This window comes from Sorex araneus, chromosome 9, assembly GCF_027595985.1.
Source record: "Sorex araneus isolate mSorAra2 chromosome 9, mSorAra2.pri, whole genome shotgun sequence".
Classification (NCBI taxonomy): domain Eukaryota; kingdom Metazoa; phylum Chordata; class Mammalia; order Eulipotyphla; family Soricidae; genus Sorex; species Sorex araneus.
In genome coordinates this window covers 2603166-2620367 of record NC_073310.1, presented here as the reverse complement: position 1 = coordinate 2620367, position 17202 = coordinate 2603166, and the positions used below count along the sequence as shown (strand labels likewise).

At 70.3% G+C, this 17202-nt stretch overlaps 1 protein-coding gene across 1 annotated transcript; it reads left to right on the top strand.

Moving 5' to 3' along the window:
• Window positions 1-192: 192 nt before the first annotated feature.
• On the top strand, window positions 193-17006 carry HIP1R (huntingtin interacting protein 1 related). The gene is made up of 32 exons (XM_055147470.1): window positions 193-358; window positions 8355-8419; window positions 8718-8859; window positions 8943-8999; window positions 9393-9473; window positions 9636-9712; window positions 10036-10097; window positions 11446-11586; window positions 11673-11730; window positions 12068-12143; window positions 12227-12367; window positions 12444-12505; window positions 12594-12666; window positions 12736-12919; window positions 13003-13091; window positions 13159-13275; window positions 13363-13464; window positions 13559-13732; window positions 14059-14206; window positions 14281-14367; window positions 14463-14570; window positions 14654-14790; window positions 14868-14978; window positions 15059-15117; window positions 15216-15246; window positions 15374-15436; window positions 15659-15759; window positions 15879-15984; window positions 16055-16178; window positions 16274-16335; window positions 16501-16710; window positions 16793-17006. The coding sequence occupies exons 1-31, from the start codon at window positions 266-268 to the stop codon at window positions 16699-16701; spliced, it is 3132 nt and encodes a 1043-aa protein (XP_055003445.1). The 5' UTR covers window positions 193-265; the 3' UTR covers window positions 16702-16710; window positions 16793-17006.
• Window positions 17007-17202: the final 196 nt, after the last annotated feature.

Genomic DNA, 17202 nt, shown 5'->3' with positions numbered 1-17202 from the left:
GACTAAGAACATTTTCTGGGGTGAAAAAAAAAATCTTGTAAGTGCTCGGCGGCCTAGAGAGCGGGTTGAGGGCCCCGGGGCAGGAGCGCTGCGGGGAGGGAAGCGCCGGCGGGTGCCCGCTCGGGGGCGGGGCGGGCGCGGGCCGCCCGGGGGCGTGGTCTCGGCGGGCCCCGCCCCGGCCCCTCCCCCGGCGCGGCGCGGGGCGCTGCGCGGCCTCGGGGTGCCTAGGCGCGGGCGGCGCGGCCGGCCGGGGCGCAGCGGCAGGATGAACAGCATCAAGAACGTGCCGGCGCGGGTGCTGAGCCGCAGGCCGGGCCACAGCCTGGAGGCCGAGCGCGAGCAGTTCGACAAGACGCAGGCGAGCGGCGGGGTCGCGGGCGGCGCGGGGGGCGGCTCTCCGGGGGCCCGGCCGCGAGCGCTCCTGCCCGGCGCGGGCCGGCTCCGCGGGGGGCGCGGGCCGGGGGCGCGGGGTCTCAGGGCGCGGGGGGCTCGGGGGCGCGCGAGGCGCGGGGGGCTCAGGTTTCGGGGCGCGCGGGGGGCGCGGGGCGCTCGGGGGCGCGCGGGGATTCGGGGCGCGCGGGGGTCTCGAGGGCGCGCGGGGTCTGGGGCGCGCGCGGGGTCTCGGGGGCGCGCGGGGCCGCGGGCGCGCGCAGGGTCCCCGCCCCGGCCCCAGCCGCCCTGCGCGCAGGTGAACCGGAAGCGCGCGGCGTCCGGGGCGGGTGTCCGCGGGGCCGGGGAGCGGCCGCGGGCACGGCGCGGGCGCGCAGGTGGCCCAGGTGCGCGCGGGCCCAGGTGCGCGCGGCCGCGCCCGGCGGCGGCCCGCGGGGAAGTGCCCGGCCCGGGGAGGCGACGCTGGGCACTTCCCGGAGGAAACGCCCGTTTCCTGCCCTCCCGCCGTCCCTCCCGATGCGCCGGGAGAAAAGTTTCGCGTATGTGGCCAGACCCGTCGGCCCGGCGCGGCCCACGTCCCGCGGGCGCACACCCCCTTATTAGCCGCCGGCCGCCCGCGCGCCCGGCAGGACCGGGCGGGACCCTGGGGTCGGGCTCCGGCGCGCCGGCCACAGCCGCTTTCATTTTGGACCGAGGAGCGAGATGCAGGGGGGCCGCCTGACCTTGGTGCCCGTGACTAACAACGAAAACAAAACATAAAACCTCGGGCACCGAGGCTGGGTGAAAACCAAGTGCCCGGGCCAACCCGGCCGCAAATTAAATTCCGGCGATGAACGTCATCGGCCCCCGTAGCCCATGGTAAAAAATAATAATAATAATAAAAGAATGTGGCATTTAATTGAAAGTCATTAATGCATAAGTGTGCAGGCGACCTGCAGAGGGACGGGGAGAAGAATGGATCTGGCAGGGAGAGCCCCGGGTGCTGTCAGAAGCTAGCTTAGTTGCCTTGCCTTGAGGTTTAAAGAAGAGGTGGAGTTGGTGTATTTGGTCGCCCCTCGTGTGCAGGGCTTCCTCCCGGCTGCGCCTCAGGGATCACGCCTGGGCTCAGGCGACCATCTGGGGCACAGGGCACAGTGTGCAAGGCAGAAGCCCTCCCCTCCGTCCTTCCAGCCCCGAGGAGATGGAGTTAAGGGTCAAGTTTGTTGATCTTAAAAATTGTTTTGGTTTTTGGGCCACACCTGATGATGGGTTACTCCTGGCGGGGCTCGGGGGACCGCGTGGAATGCAGGGGATCAAACCCGGGTCAGCTGCCAGCGAGGCCAGCGCCCTCCTGCTGGACATACACCTCTCCAGCCCTGACCTCACCTTTTAACTATTGTAAACCAAGGACAGCTGTTTTGAGGGCTGAAGAGAAAAAAAGTCTCTGACGTAGGACTCGAGTTCAGTGACTGGTTTGGCAGACAAGGTGCTTCGGCTTTGCTGATTGTTTTTCTCTGGCACGGAATTAATTTTGGATGAATTACTTTCTAATGCTTCAGTCTCCGCAGGACTCATCGTGTCAGGGCCCTTCCGGGCTGAGCCCGTATGCTGGTCTTTGCAGTGACGTCTGGGGGGCGGGGGGGGGGGAGCAGGAATGAGACTTTGCGCTTGTTGAATATTTTATTAGGCCGCTCCCGAAATGCCCCGAGAGCTGATGGCCAGGCCACGGGAGTGGGCCGTGTGTGGGCAGAGGCGAGTCCTCACACAGCGCCTCGTGGCTGGCTTAGAGTGACTCCCGGGGGGCCTGCCAGCACCCCCCGCCCCGCACCCCTGGGTCAGGAGGAAGAGAAACGCTCCCACACTAGCTTTCGAGACAGGCCGCACTTTGTTTTGAAAAGTCCCTTCCCCAGGCAGAGGGGCAGCCCCACTTCCTGACTCCCCCAGAGTGGGGGCCCTCTGCTGTGTTTATTCATGCCCAGATAAGGGTGGCGGGGCCAGAACGCTGCTCTGTGCCTTCTGCGACTTTCCATCCTTTATTTTTTATTACTTAGTTTTTGGGTCACACCTAGCAGTGCTCAGGGGACCGTGCAGTGCTGGGCCTCAAACCCAGGCCATCTGCGTGCAAAGCCTGCACTTCTCTCCGGCTCCAGCCCCGCTTCCCTTTTTACATTTCTTTTTTCTTTTGCTTTTGCTTTTTGGGTCACACCTGGCAATGCACAGGGGTTGCTCCTGGCTCTGCACTCAGGAATTACCCCTGGCGGTGCTCAGGGGACCATATGGGATGCTGGGAATCGAACCCGGGTTGGCCGCGTGCAAGGCAAACGCCCTCCCCGCTGTACTATTTTCCAGCCTCCTAAATTTTGTTTTTATTTATTTATATTTATTTATTTGGCTTTTTTTGGGTCACACCCAGCGATGCTCAGGGGTTACTCCTGGCTTTGCACTCAGGAATTACTCCTGGCGGTGCTTGGGGGACCATATGGGATGCCGGGGATCGAACCCGGGTCGGCTGCGTGCAAGGCAAACGCCCTACCCGCTGTACTATCGCTCCGGCCCCTAAATTTTGTTTTTAATGGGGCAGGTAGGGCGTTTGCCTTGCACGCTGCTGACCCGGGCTTGATCCCCAGCATCCTCTGTGGTCCCCCGAGCACCGCCAGGAGTAACACCTGAGCATCACCAGGTGTGATCCAAAAAAAACAAAACAAAGGATAAATTGTTTTTGGGGCCACACCTGGTGGTCTCAGGGCTTACTCCTGGCTCCGCACTCGTGGGTCACTCCCGGCGCCTTGGGGTGCATATAGGGTCCCGGGATGAACCCAGCTCAGTTGTGGTCGAGGCAAACTCGCCCCGCTGTGCTGTCGCTCCGGTCCCCAAACCTCATTTTGTAAGTTAAGGTGGCAGAGTGGTCCTGCCTCCTGGTCACTTTGGCGAGGGGCAGACCTGCACTGACACCTGTCTGCAGGGCCACTCGGGTCCTGCGTCAGCCGCCTTGTCCTCCCCGTCCAGCGGCCCAGAGGCACCGAGAGCTGCTGGGAGGTCACTGGGTGACGCCCGCCTGCACCGGCGTGTCTCTGCTCGTGAGGGAGACACCCGTCAGCTGGCTGTAGAGTAGGGCCGTGGTCTGAGGCCCAGCGGGCCCAGTCCCACCACGGGCCTGCCCGGCCGAGGGTGAGGCCCCCGCCCCCCCTCCCCGTGCCCCAGGCTTTCCAGCTTGGTGCCTGGGCTCGCCCCGGGCAGTGCTCGGGGGACATGTGTGGTGCCACTGGGGATCAAAGCCGGTTCTGGCTCCCTCCCCGCTGGACTTCTGACCCCCGGGCACCTCGGCTGGGCGGGGGAGGGGGCCGAGATCAGGACTTTGCACGCTGGACAGAGGCGTCGCACACCCCGGCAGTCGAGGGGCTGGGGTGGCTGGGGGTGTTTGCTGGCCTGCACCCCACTGTGTGTGGCACCCACACGGCCCCAGGCCCCGCTGGGGGCTGCTGCACGGGTGGGGGTGAGGCCCGAGCCCAGCTGGGAGCCCAGCCGAGGGGCGGGGGCAGTGAGGGGTCCAGGAGCTCAGGAGGAGGCTCAGGCCCCACCCCCAGCACACCAGGACACCCGAGGGGCTGGCCTAGCCCCCCATTTTTTCATGCCATTATTGGGGGCAGAGGGGCGAGGAGCCCACACAGGTGTTTGGAGTCTGTCCCTGATCCCGCCGGACGCCCCTGTGCTGCGGGCAGCTCGTCCCCTGCCCATCACCCACTCAGAGCCGCCTCAGTGTCCCCGTTAGGCCACAAGGACGCTGCATCCCGTCCCAGGCCTCTTTCTGGGCCACGGAGCTGGCCGCGACACGCCCCTCGCCAGCTCCGGAGAAGCCCCTGGGGGCCGCCCTGGGCCCTGCCCCGGACCCCCAGCTCTTGCCCTTCCCCGGCCAAAGGGGGAGCCTGGATGGGACCCCAGGCCGCCCTGCACGGGGATGACCTGCGCCCAGCAGGAGATGGGGGGGCGTGGTCGCCCACACTCACCGTGAGGACGGGCTGGGGCGGGAGGGGCTCGTTCCTCGGGCCCCCCAGAGTCCTGGTTTCTCTGCCGGGGGGGTTGCCGTGGTGGGGCGGCGCAGGCTCCTGGCGGGCGTGGGGGTACGGGGCGGGCGTGCTTGCTGCCCAGGTGCGACCCCCTTTCCTCCCCCCCCCCCCCCGCTTCTGTGTCTGCTGCGTGCGGAGGGCCAGCTGGGCCTGGGCCTCCCCGTTCCTGGAAGGCCTCACCCCAGCAGGCGCCTCCGCTCACCCCGGCCCCCGGGGACGGCTTTGGGGAGGGCCGCCTGGGGAGTGGGTACGCCCGCAGGTGGCCTGCTTGGCCGCAGTGGCCACCCCGGCTGGCCCTGGTGAATGAGACTCACGGCTGCTCCAAGTGGAAACTCGGGAGCCGGGGCCAGGCCGGCTTGGCGGGGCCACAGGGCGCCCGGCTGGGGAACCTGAGCCGGCCCTGGGTGCTGCCCGCCTGCCGCGGGGGGAGCAGTGCGCCCCCCCCCGCGCCCCCTCATCCCTGGGGGACTCGGATATCAGCCGTGTCCTGCGCTTGGCCCCCAGCCCCGGCCCAGGACAGTGTCCCCATGTGTCGCCGAGCCCCGGGGAGGGGTCCCCGGGGAGGGGGTGCTGCCAGGGCCGCCGCCGCGGTTTCCTGCGTGCTGGGCCCTGATGCTGCCACTCGGGGCTGGTCACTCCTCCTGCACGGCCACTTCTCGGCCTGTCGGTCCAGGCTGCCAGCCGGTGACTCAGGCCCCGGCGTGCGGGACAGACAGGTCTGGGTGACGTCAGGGCAGGGGAGGGTCGGCATCTTCCCAGCCGCCCTGACAGTCCCGGGACGGGCCGCGAGTGGGGGAGGCGGTGGCCGGGGCGTCCCCGAACACTGGGCCCATTGAACAGCCCTGGCCGGGGGCCGGCATGAAAGCGCCGCTGACTTCCTGCTGCCCCTCGCATGTGACGGGCGCCCGCGGCCACAGGCGTCCTGTGTCCGTCCCGCAGCGGCCGTGAATGCGCCTCTGTGGCACGCGGGGCAGTTCTGTCCCTGCCCAGCGCTGCCGTGGGGCCGCCCGTCCCACAAGGAGGCTTCAGTCCGACTCGTCGCAGAGTTGGTTTTAAAAAAGAAATTGTTTCCAGTCGCCCGGGCCGTTTCGCTCTCGTGGGTAAATTATTAGTCGGAGAGGCGCTCGCGCCCGGCCGCCCGTGCCCCGGGTGAAAGGGCTTTTGTCCGCCCGAGAACATGCTTCCCCGCTCACCAGGAGCGGCCGGCGGGTGCCAGGCACGGGGCTGGGCCCCGCAGGGGCCGTGGGAAGTGGGACTCGGTGGGTGGTGCCAGGGAGCAGGTGGCGCTGACCGTGGACTGGAAGGACCCCGAGAAGGCGCCTCTCGGCTGAGAGCTGGGGACAGCGGAGGGACCTGCCTGAGCTGAGTGTGTGTGAGCAGGGTTGTGAGTGAGTAGTGTGAGCATGGATGACTGCGAGTGTGCGTGAGCAGCGGTGTGTGAGTGTGTGAGTGTGAGCAGGGCTGAGTGAGCGAGTGAGTGTGTGAGCAGGAGTGTGTGAGTGTGAGCAGGGGTGTGAGTGAGTGTGAGTAGGGGTGTGTGAGTGAGCAGGGGTGTGAGTGAGTGTGAGTGTGAGCAGGAGTGAGAGCGAGTGTGAGTGTGAGCGAGTGTGTGTGAGGGGGTGTATGTGTGTGTGACAGGGCTGAGCGAGCCAGTGTGAGTGTGTGTGAGCAGGACTGTGAAGCGAGTGTGAGTGTGAGCAGGGCTGAATGAGCGAGTGTGAGTGTGTGTGAGCAGGAGTGAGCGAGTGTGAGTGTGGGGAAGTGGGAGTGAGTATGTGGCAACCGTCCTGCCTTGCAGATGACAGTCTGGGGGCTGTTCCATCAGAAAGACCCCAGGGGCAGGCTCTGGGGTCTGCGGGGCCATGTGGAAGGGGGTCAGATCTGCTGTCACCAGACGGTTGGCTCCCGGGGACAGAGCCTCCCCACACAAACAGACTCCATGTTGCTGGCATGAGCCAGGAAGGTGCAGGGTCCGTGTGGGTCCACGCGTGTCCGTGTGGGGTCCATAAGGGTCTGTGTAGGATCTGTGGGGTCTGTTTGGGTCCATGTCGGGTCTTTGTGGGTCTGTTTGGGTCCATGTGGGTCCATGCGTGTCCGAGTGGGGTCCAGGTGGGGTCTGTGTAGGGTCTGTGTGGGGTCCATTAGGGTCTGTGTGGGGTCTGTTTGGGTCCAGGTGGGGTCTGTTTGGGTCCAGGTGGGGTCTGTGTAGGGTTCTTGTGGGTCCGTGTGGTCGGTGCGAGTGCAGGTAAGGGCTGGTGGGAGGCCACAGCCCAGCCGCAAGAATGGAGGGTCCCCAGCTGTCGCTGTCGTGGTCTAGCATGTCCCTGGCGTGTGCCCTGTGGTGGCCCCGTGGGCCAAGGAGGAGGGGAGACAAGCTCCCCACGGAGTTTTAGGCAGCACCCAGCCCCCACCGGCACCTGGGTTTTGTTTGTTTTGAGGTTTGGGGCCACACCCAACAGTGCTCAGTGCTGACTCCTGGCTCTGTGCTCAGGGGTCACGTGTGGTGACAGGGATTGATGGGGCCAGAGCTGGGGTCAGCCCCTGTGCTCTCCAGTCACTTCTGGTGTGGGGTCCCCGGCCTTGCCCCCTGCCCTCCGCACCCCTGCGGCCGCCCTCCCACTCCTCCAGCGCTGCCCTCGGGGAGCACGGGCCCTCTGCGGCCCTCCAGCTGACCCTGGCCGTGTCCGGGTGACCGCCCAGGCACCGCCTGGCCCGTGCTCCCATCACTGGAGTCACAGAAGACAAGCAGCAACAAACCGGCAGCTGCAGCCCCCTCGGCATAGAGGGGCCCATGAGCGACCCCCTGACCTCTGGCCCCTCATGCAGGGATGCCCAGGCCCTGTCCCGGGCCAGGCCTGGGGGGCGGTGAAGGCCTGCGGGGAGGCTCTGTAGGTGCCTCTGGGAGCTGTGATGTGGGGCCGTGTCCCGAGCACTCCGGGCTCGGGCAGGTCTGACCTCTCAGGGAAGCGCTGAGTTGCCAGGGACACGGCACAGAGCGCTGGGCTGGGCTGGGCCGCTGGACAGTGACCCCAGGAAGAGTCGCCCGCCTCCCCACCCTCCCGTCTGGGCGCCACCAGCCCACTCCTTTGGGGCGTGTCCACCGCTGCCCGGCCCTGCCCGCCCCGGCGTCTCCGGCTTCCCCGGGCTGCTCACGTGTCGCTGCGGCCCTGCTCGTGCCCGGAATCTTCTGGGCCAGCCCAGCCAGCTGGCAGCGGGAGCACCAGCTCAGGTGTCCACACAGCTGGCCGCGGCCTCACACACGTGGGTCGGGGGGCAGCGGCCGCCCCTCCGCGGGACTCAGAGCTCCCTGGGCCCCCTCCCTCGTCTGTGCCAGGCGGGTGCCCGTGCCGGCCCTGCCGCGGTGGTGGCCCTGGGTGCAGGGAACCTCGACACCGGGCTGAGCCCGCGGGAGGCCCAGATGGCAGCGCCAGCTCTGCACGGTCCCCCACCACTGGGACTGACCCCCCGAGCACCAGGCCGGGAGTCACCCCTGACTGCCACTTGCAGCAAAGTAAATCAAATCCTGTGCAGAGGAGGCCTGGCTAGTTCCCGGGTGAGTGGGGTCGGGCTGCCTCTGAGGGGTCGCCCCTCCCTGGAGGACTTCTTGGAAGAGGAGGCAGTGCGCTCAGGGAGGAGATGGACTCAGTAGGTGGTAGCAGGAGAGGGCCTTGCCCAGGGCGAGTGGGACGCTGCTGCCCGCCCGTGCGGTGGCCACGGCTAGGTCAGGGGGCCCGTCCCGGACAGTGTGGGGCGCCAACCTCGTCCTGTTCCCCAGGAGCCTCCTTGGGGCCCGCGCTGTGAGGGGACGGCCGCGGCCCAGGTCGGAGGGGCCCGGGGGGCCCGGCTCCTCTGCTTGGGCCAAGCAGGGGGAGCGGGGGGGCCCTTCCCCTGTGGGCTCTGACCAGTGCCCGCACCCCACAGGCCATCAGCATCAGCAAGGCCATCAACACGCAGGAGGGTCCGGTGAAGGAGAAGCACGCCCGGCGTATCCTTGCCGCCGCCCCGCCCCCAGAGCCCCGCCCCTCCCGGATTCTCGGCCCCTCCCCTCCAAGAGCCCCGCCCCCTCCGAGTCCCGGCCCCGCCCCTTCCAGAGTCCCGGCCCCGCCCCTCCAGGGAGTCCCGGCCCCGCCCCCTCCCGGAGCCCCGCCCCTCCTCCCCAGGTCCTTGGCCCCTAGTTGCGCGTGTGGCCCCAGTTGTGGACCTTGGGCGTGGACCCTCACCCCTCCCCGGGCGCCTGCTGCCCCCCGCCTGTTCTGACCCTGCGTTGGCCTTGACGCGCGTGGGCATCATCCTGGGCACGCACCATGAGAAGGGCGCCTTCACCTTCTGGGCCTACGCCATCGGCCTGCCGCTCCCCAGCAGCTCCGTCCTCAGCTGGAAGTTCTGCCACGTGCTCCACAAGGTCCTTCGGGACGGGCACCCCAATGTGAGTCGCCGTCTTCTGTCCCCCGGCCCCCCTCTCGGGACCCCGGCCCCAGGGTTCTAGACTCTTCGTCTCCCTGCCGGCAGGTGCTGCAGGACTGCCAGCGGTACCGGAGCAACATCCGGGAGATCGGGGACCTGTGGGTGAGTGGGGCAGGCCAGGGTGGGCGCGGGGTGGGGGCTGCTTCACTCCAACACTCGGCCCCCGGGCCCTGGGTCCCCTACACTGAGGGCTGTGGCGCTGCCGGGGCCCCCAGCCGGCTGTGTTGGCATCTCGGAGCTGGACCATTTTTCACTCCCCAGAAGGTTCTCGCTGGAGTGGGGGGGAGCCCAGGGCCCGGGCCTGGTGCCACTCCGGGTCCCTCATTTCCACGGAACGTGCCCGGGGCTGTCGTGGGCCCACCCTGAAGGCCACCTCAGGGACACAGCCCATGGCCCGCCCGGTGCTGGGGTCCACTTGGGAGGGAAGCAGTCACTGCGCTGCCCTGCCAGGCGCCCACGGCCAGGGCTGCCCCACACGCGCCCCTCCGTCCACAGGCCCATCTGCACGACCGCTACGGGCAGCTGGTCAGCGTCTACACCAAGCTGCTGCTTACCAAGATCTCCTTCCACACCAAGGTGGGTCCGGGGCAGCCTGGCCCCACCCCTCCCATCTCCCGAGGTGGATGCTGGGGCCTGGCCTCTCCCGTGGACGCGGCCCGTTGGGGCCCGCAGCCTTTCCTTTTTCTCGGTTTGGGGCCGCACACACGGGATGGGGCCGACATGGGGTGTCCTCTGCAGCACCCCCAGTTTCCCGCGGGCCTGGAGGTGACGGATGAGGTGCTGGAGAAGGCGGCGGGAACTGACGTCAACAACATGTGAGTGGACGGGGGCCCCTCACTGCTGCGCCCACAGTAGGGGCCTCGCCTGCCCCTGGCCCAGCCCCCCCCTCGCCTGCCCCTGGCCCAGCCCCCCCCTCGCCTGCCCCTGGCCCAGCCCCCCCCTCGCCTGCCCCTGGCCCAGCCCCCCCTCGCCTGCCCCTGGCCCAGCCCCGCCCCTCGCCTGCCCCCCCCCCCGCCCAGCCCCACCCCTCACCTGCCCCTGGCCCAGCGCTGCCCCTCGCCTGCCCCGCCCCTCACCTGCCCCTGGCCCAGCCCCGCCCCTCGCCTGCCCCTGGCTCAGCGCTGCCCCTGTCCTGCAGCTTCCAGCTCACTGTGGAGATGTTCGACTACATGGACGCCGAGCTGAAGCTTTCCGAGTCAGGTGAGCCCCGTCCGGGCTCTGCGGCCCCCTCCCCCCTGCCCACTCTACTGCCCTCTGCGGGCTGAGGGAGGGCCAGGCCTCTGCGAGGTCACTGAGTCACATGGAGGCTCTCCTGCCCCCTCCGGCCTGGGCTGATTGTTCCTCCTGGGTGACTCAGCACGGTGGGGGACAGGAGGCAAATGCCTTTTTAAGGGAAAACCGGGAGTTTGCCAGGGCGGACCTGGGCTGCCTCCAGGCGCCCCTGGGTCTGGCGTCGGGCTGGGCGGGCCGGCCAGCGGCTCCCAGCGGAACCCGCCCCCCCCCTGCTGGGAAGGCCAGACTGCACCCTGGGCCAGCAGCCGAGCCTCAGGGGCACCTGCCCCCAGGACACAGCTCCCCATGCTCGGGCTGGGTGGGGCCGCGTGGAGAAGGCCACTCGCCCCAGGTCTGCGGAAGCCCCAGTGGGCCCCCCTTCCGGTGGTGTCCCAGAGCCCCCTGGAGAAGTTAGGACTGTGTTTCACCAGCAGGGGGCGCCGGGCGCTGGCGAGGAATCGCTGGAGCCCTCAGCGCCCGACTAGGCCGTCTGCACGGGCACAGCTGGCATGGTGCCCCCAGCACCCGCTCAGATCCCAGCCAGGGCTCCCCACGTGTGGGCTTTCCCCGAGGAAAGTGAGCTTAAAATGACGTCGTTAGTGCCGGGCACAGGCCGCTGGCAGGGCGCCTGACCCGGATTCAGCCTGGGACCCTCTGTGGCCCCCGGGCTCCGCCAGGGGCGACCCCTGCTCACTGTCGGGTGTGGCTATCCCCAGATGGCAGGATTCAGTGATGGCCGTCCAGGGCTGGGCCGGGCGAGGCTGCCCTCCGCCCCGTGCCCGGCGGGACAGCCTGGTCACCAGCCCCTTTTCCTCTCCGGCTTCTCGTTCCTGTGCTTGGGCTGCACCCAGCAGTTTCGGGCGGGGGGGGCGCTCCCCCTGCCCCTGCCCCTGCCCCTGCCCTGCCCCTGCCCCTGCCCCTGCCCCGTGCCTCTCTGACGGGAGCTGGAGCCTAGCTGGGCAGGCAGACTAGGGTCAGGAGTCTGGGGCCCATTGCAGACCTCCCGTGCAGCCAGCAGGGGCCCCAGAGCCCTCCCTGGGCGAGGAGTATGGGGTGGGGTGGGGGGTACTCATGTGTTTGTGTGTGTGTGCTCGTGTGTGTGTGTGTGTGTGTGTGTGTGCATCCTGCTCGGGCCCAGCCCGTCCCCCAGCGGGCTCCCGGGCCCCGCAGAGCTGGGCTCGCTGCCCCGCTGGCCTTTCCTCACCTGTGGGTGTGGGTGGTCCGAGGCCTGTGCCGCAGCGCCCGGGGGGCCTGACCCTGCCCGCCGCCCCCGCAGTGTTCCGGCAGCTGAACACGTCCATCGCGGTGTCACAGATGTCGTCGGGCCAGTGCCGGCTGGCGCCGCTGATCCAGGTCATCCAGGACTGCAGCCACCTGTACCACTACACGGTCAAGCTGCTGTTCCAGCTGCACTCGTGTGAGTGGGCGCGGGGGCACGGCCGGGCTGCAGGGGGCAGGAGGGGTCTCTGCAGCCCGGGACCGGACAGCCCTGTACCCCCACAGGCCTCCCGGCGGACACGCTGCAGGGCCACAGGGACCGGTTCCACGAGCAGTTCCACAGGTACGGCCGGCCGGGCTGGGGGGGGGGCTCTGCGGGGCGGGTGCCCGGGCTGGGGGGGGCTCTGCGGTGCGGGTGCCCGGGCTGGGGGGGCTCTGCTATGCGGGTGCCTGGGCTGGGGGGGCTCTGCTATGCGGGTGCCCGGGCTGGGGGGGCTCTGCTGTGCGGGTGCCCGGGCTGGGGATGCTCTGCGGGGCGGGTGCCCGGGCGGGGGGGGCTCTGCGGTGCGGGTGCCCGGGCGGGGGGGCTCTGCTGTGCAGGTGCCCGGGCTGGGAGGGGGGCTCTGTGGTGCGGGTGCCCGGGCGCGGTGCCCAGCTCCCCACGGCCGCTCGTCCCGCAGTCTCAGGAGCTTCTTCCGGAGGGCCTCGGACATGCTCTACTTCAAGCGGCTCATCCAGATCCCGCGGCTGCCGGAGGTACCACCCGCCCGCCCGCCCCCACCCTACCCGGAGCCGGCCGTGCCTCGGGCGCGGCCCACAGCTCGCTGCTCTGCCCGCAGGCGCCCCCCAACTTCCTGCGGGCCTCGGCTCTGGCCGAGCACATCAAGCCGGTGGTGGTGATCCCCGAGGAGGCGCCCGAGGACGAGGAGCCCGAGAACCTCATCGAGATCAGCACGGGGCCCCCTGCCGGGGAGCCGGCGGTGAGGACCCTCGCCGGGGGTTGGGGGGAGAGGGTCACTGGCCCGGGAGCCCGGCTCACCCTGCTGTGTGCGGCAGGTGGTGGCGGACCTGTTTGACCAGACGTTCGGACCCCCCAATGGCACAGTGAAGGATGACAGGTGAGAGTGGGGGCCCCGCCCATCTGTGCCCATGCTGGGCCATGGCCTCAGCCCACCCCCCTCCCCCTGCCCCCCGTCCGGCCCCCAGGGACCTGCAGATCGAGACCCTGAAGAGGGAGGTGGAGACGCTGCGGGCTGAGCTGGAGAAAATCAAGCTGGAGGTGAGGGGGTCGTGGGGGAGGGGCGGGGCGTGCCCGGGGCCAGGGAGCCCACGTGTGTGCCGCCCGCAGGCCCAGCGGTACATCGGGCAGCTGAAGGGGCAGGTGAACGCGCTGGAGGCGGAGCTGGAGGAGCAGCGGAAGCAGAAGCAGAAGGCGCTGGTGGACAACGAGCAGCTGCTGCACGAGCTGGGCCAGCTGCGGGCGGCGCAGCAGGAGGGCGCGCGCCACCAGGGCCTGCGGGAGGAGGCTGAGAGTGCGCGCGCGCGGCAGGCGGGGGGCCGGGCGGGGGGCGGCCCCGCGCCCCTTCCTGCGCGCCTCACTCCCGGCTCCCCGCAGAGCGGGCCAGTGCCACGGAGCTGCGCTACACGAAGCTGAAGGAGAAGCACAGCGAGCTCATCCGCACGCACGCCGAGCTGCTCCGGAAGGTGGGCGCGGGCGCAGGGCGGGGGCGGCCCAGGCGGGGCGGCCGCTGGAACTGTCCCCTCCCGCCAGAACGCGGACACGGCCAAGCAGCTGACGGTGACCCAGCAGAGCCAGGAGGAGGTGGCGCGCGTGAAGGAGCAGCTGGCCTTCCAGATGGAGCAGGCGCGGCGGGAGTCCGAAATGAAGGTGCGGGAGGGTCCGCGGCGTGCAGGGCCCCTCGTGTCCCCCCCCCACCCCGCCCCGCCCCACCAGTGACCTGCCGCCCTGTTGCAGCTGGAGGAGCAGAGTGACCAGCTGGAGCAGCTGCAGCGGGCACTGGAGGCCAAGACTGGCGAGCTGGCGCACGCACAGGCGGAGCTCAGCCGCACAGCACAGGTAGGGGCCGCCCGGACCCCCGCGAGGACGCGGCGGGGCGCCCGGGGGCGGGCGAGGGGCGCCCTGGCTCATGGCTCATGGCCCGTGTCCGCAGAGCGGGGCAGAGCTGAGCTCGCGGCTGGACGCGCTGAGCGCAGAGAAGGAGGCGCTGAGCAGCGCGGCGCGGCAGCGGGAGGCCGACCTGGAGGAGGCGCGGAGCCTGGTGCGCGAGAAGGAGGCGGCGCTGAGCCAGGAGCGCGCCGAGCTGCAGGGCCGGCTGGCACGCCAGGTGCGCCCGAGCTGCCGTCCCGGACCCCGCGGGGGCTGCTGTGCGTGTCCCAGGACCGTGTGTGCAGTGAACTGTGCGTGCGGTGTGTGTGTCCCGGGGCTGTGCGTGGCCTGCGCGCCCAGGACTCTTGCCCACAGCCCCGCCCGGCCCCGCGCCTGCCCTGCTACTGCACCGTTAGTGCTCGCTGGGCACTGTCCATGCCATGGCCGCTTTCTGGTTCCTCGCGCGGCCCACGACAGCGACGCCTGCCCAGCGACGCCCCCACCCCAGCGCCGCCCCTCCCCAGCGCAGCCTGGCCGCCCCCAGCGCCCCTCTCCCCTGTGCAGGAGACCCAGGAGCGGGACCTGCAGCAGCGGCTCCTGGACGAGCAGTTCGCGGTGCTGCGGGAAACGGCCGCGGAGGCCGAGCGCATCCTGCAGGATGCGGTGGCCAAGCTGGACGACCCCCTGCACCTGCGCTGCACCAGCCCCCCAGGTAGGCCCTCCTGGGGTGGGCCGGGGCGGGCGGGGGCGGGCGGGGGCGTGGCTCACGGCGCCCTCCCACCGCAGATTACCTGGTGAGCCGAGCGCAGGCGGCGCTGGACGCCGTGAGTGGCGTGGAGAGCGGCCACGCCCGTTACCTGGAGTCCCGGGCAGGTGAGTTCCCGCGTGCTCGGGGACCCCGTGGGCTGGGTGCGCCGCGCGCCCCCCCCCCCATTGCACGGCCGCCTGAGTCCCTGCATCCCCCACAGATGCCTCCGCGCTGGTGGCCGCCCTCGCCCAGTTCTCCCACCTGACTGCAGACGCCATCGTCAACGGCAGCGCCACCGCGCACCTGGCGCCCACCGACCCCGCCGACCGTAAGCGGCACCCGGCGGGCGGGTGCGGGCAGCGCGGGGAGGCGGCCCGTGTGACCCGTGGGGGCCCCTGGCTCTCCCCGCAGGCCTGGTGGACGCGTGCCGGCAGTGTGGTGCCCGCGCGCTGGAGCTCACGCGGCAGCTGCAGGACCCGCACGTGCTGGCGCACGCCCAGCCCGGCCTGGTGCGGGAACCGCTGCGGGGCCTTCTGCAGCTGGGCCAGGTAGGTGCGGGGCCCCACTTCCCTGCGCCCCCCGCCCCCGGCCCCCAGCCCAGCCGACCCCCGCTCCTCCCTGGCAGGAGCTGAAGCCCCGGAGTCTGGACGTGCGGCAGGAGGAGCTGGGGGCCGTGGTGGACAAGGAGATGGCGGCCACGTCCGCGGCCATCGAGGACGCTGTCCGCAGGATCGAGGTGAGCGCCGGGTGGGGCTGCTGGGGGGGGCCGCACTGGTGTCCCTCCCTCCCTGGCCCTCACGGCTGCCCCTGGTGCAGGACATGATGAACCAGGCGCGCCACGCCAGCTCGGGGGTGAAGCTGGAGGTGAATGAGAGGTGAGCGCCGCTTCCTGGGCGGGCACCTCGCGGGGGTCTCACCTGCCAGGGGCTGTGCCCGGGGCCTGGCCCTGACAGCTCTGCCCACTCTCCCTCAGGATCCTCAACTCCTGCACTGACCTGATGAAGGTGAGCGGGCGGGCAGGTGGGCGAGTGGTCAGGGCAGGCGGGCGGGCAGCGGGCAAGCGGGCAGGCAGCCCGGGTGGGCAAGCGGGCGGCCGCCACCCAAGGGTGACATGCAGCTTGGTCTCGGCAGGCCATCCGGCTGCTGGTCATGACGTCCACCAGCCTGCAGAAGGAAATCGTGGAGAGCGGGCGGGTGAGCTGCCCCCTGCCCTTCCCTGCCGGGCGGGATCCGACGTCCGCAGGGTGCGGTGGTGTGAACACTACCCCCACCCCCCGACCCCCAGCTGCGCACAGCACCTGGAGTTGGCCGGGCTACACCCGATACACCCCACTGCCCAGAGACGCGCCCTGGCCCCCGCAGTGGGCACGTCGGGGATGACATTGGGCCGCCCGCCCTGCCTCCTGTCGCCACTAGGGGGCAGCCACGCAACAGGAATTTTACGCCAAAAACTCCCGGTGGACCGAAGGGCTCATCTCCGCCGCCAAGGCCGTGGGCTGGGGAGCCACGCAGCTGGTGTATGTCGCCCCAGGTGGGGGGCAGCAGGGGCCGGGGCGCGGGCCTGGGCACGGGGGGCGGACGAGGGGGCCGCGGGGGCCGAGACCCAGGCCCCGCCGGCCCGCCCGCTCGCCCGCAGGGAGTCCGCGGACAGGGTGGTGCTGCACACGGGCAAGTACGAGGAGCTCATCGTGTGCTCGCACGAGATCGCGGCCAGCACGGCCCAGCTGGTGGCCGCCTCCAAGGTGAGCGGGGCGGGCCCGCCCCCGCCCGCCCGCCGCCCGCCGCCCGGCCTGACCCGCCCGCGCTCCGCAGGTGAAGGCCGACAAGCAGAGCGCACACCTGAGCCGCCTGCAGGAGTGCTCCCGGGCCGTGAACGAGCGGGCCGCGGGCGTGGTGGCCTCCACCAAGTCGGGCCAGGAGCAGATCGAGGACCGAGGTCGGTCGGGGGCTGGGGCAGCCTGGGCTGGGCCGGGCACACGGGCACACGCCCACCCTCTCTCACTCTCTCCCCGCCTCCCTCTGCCGCCGCAGACGCCATGGACTTCTCGGGCCTGTCCCTCATCAAGCTGAAGAAGCAAGAGATGGAGACCCAGGTGAGTGCCCAGGGTGGGGGGCCGGGGCCTGGACCGGGCCGAGCGGGTGGGGCGGGGCTGAGCCTGGGGGCGGGGCTAGCTGGCGGGGCGGGGCTGCGGCGGGCTGAGCTTGGGGCGGAGCCAGCTGGTGGGGCGGGGCCTGCTGAGCATGTGTGCGGAGCGCAGGTGCGGGTCCTGGAACTGGAGCAGACCCTGGAGGCCGAGCGCATGAAGCTGGGGGAGCTCCGCAAGCAGCACTACGCGCTGGCCGGGGCCGGGGCGCCGCCGGAGGAGGAAGCCGGCAGGCCCAGTGCCGCCCCACGGGGCACCTCCAGGAAACCCCCCGTGGCGCAGAAGCCCAGCGTGGGACCCAGGCAGGACCACTAGGTGCCACAGGTGAGGACCGGGGCAGGGCAGGGTCAGGAGGGTGCGGGGCCTGGCCGTTTCCCTGAGCCCCACCCACCTTCGCCCCTTGCAGCTCGACAGGAAGGACAGCCCCCCTGGGCCCTCGAGGGGCCCCACGCAGCGGCTTGTGAGGGGCCATCGCCAGGGGCCCAGCCTTCCGGAGGAAGGAAGCTGGGGTGGACCCAGATGGACCCGGCACAGGCTGTTCCGGACAGCCACAAGCTGAGCGCGCAGCAGGCCCGTGGCCGGGCCCCAGCTCATGAGAAATACAGGAGTTTCGGGAACAATCCGAGTGAACTGTTGTGTATCTGCCCGGTGGGGGCTGCTTGGGAGAGCGGGGCCATGTAGCTGGGATTTGGGGTGCTCACACACGCCTGGAACCCCTCACCTGCCCTGCCTGGGGGCTGGGCGGTGGGGCCAAGGCCAGATGCTGGACCAGCCACCCTGTCCCCATCCCTGTGGCCCAAGCACCTGGAACCACGC

Bases quoted from the DNA above. Each gene is read 5' to 3' on its own strand.
- HIP1R (XM_055147470.1), top strand. From the start codon at position 266: ATGAACAGCATCAAGAACGTGCCGGCGCGGGTGCTGAGCCGCAGGCCG. The intron at 9,713-10,035 runs GTGAGTGGACGG...CCTGTCCTGCAG, and splicing joins GGAACTGACGTCAACAACAT to CTTCCAGCTCACTGTGGAGA. The intron at 16,179-16,273 runs GTCGGTCGGGGG...CTGCCGCCGCAG, and splicing joins GGAGCAGATCGAGGACCGAG to ACGCCATGGACTTCTCGGGC.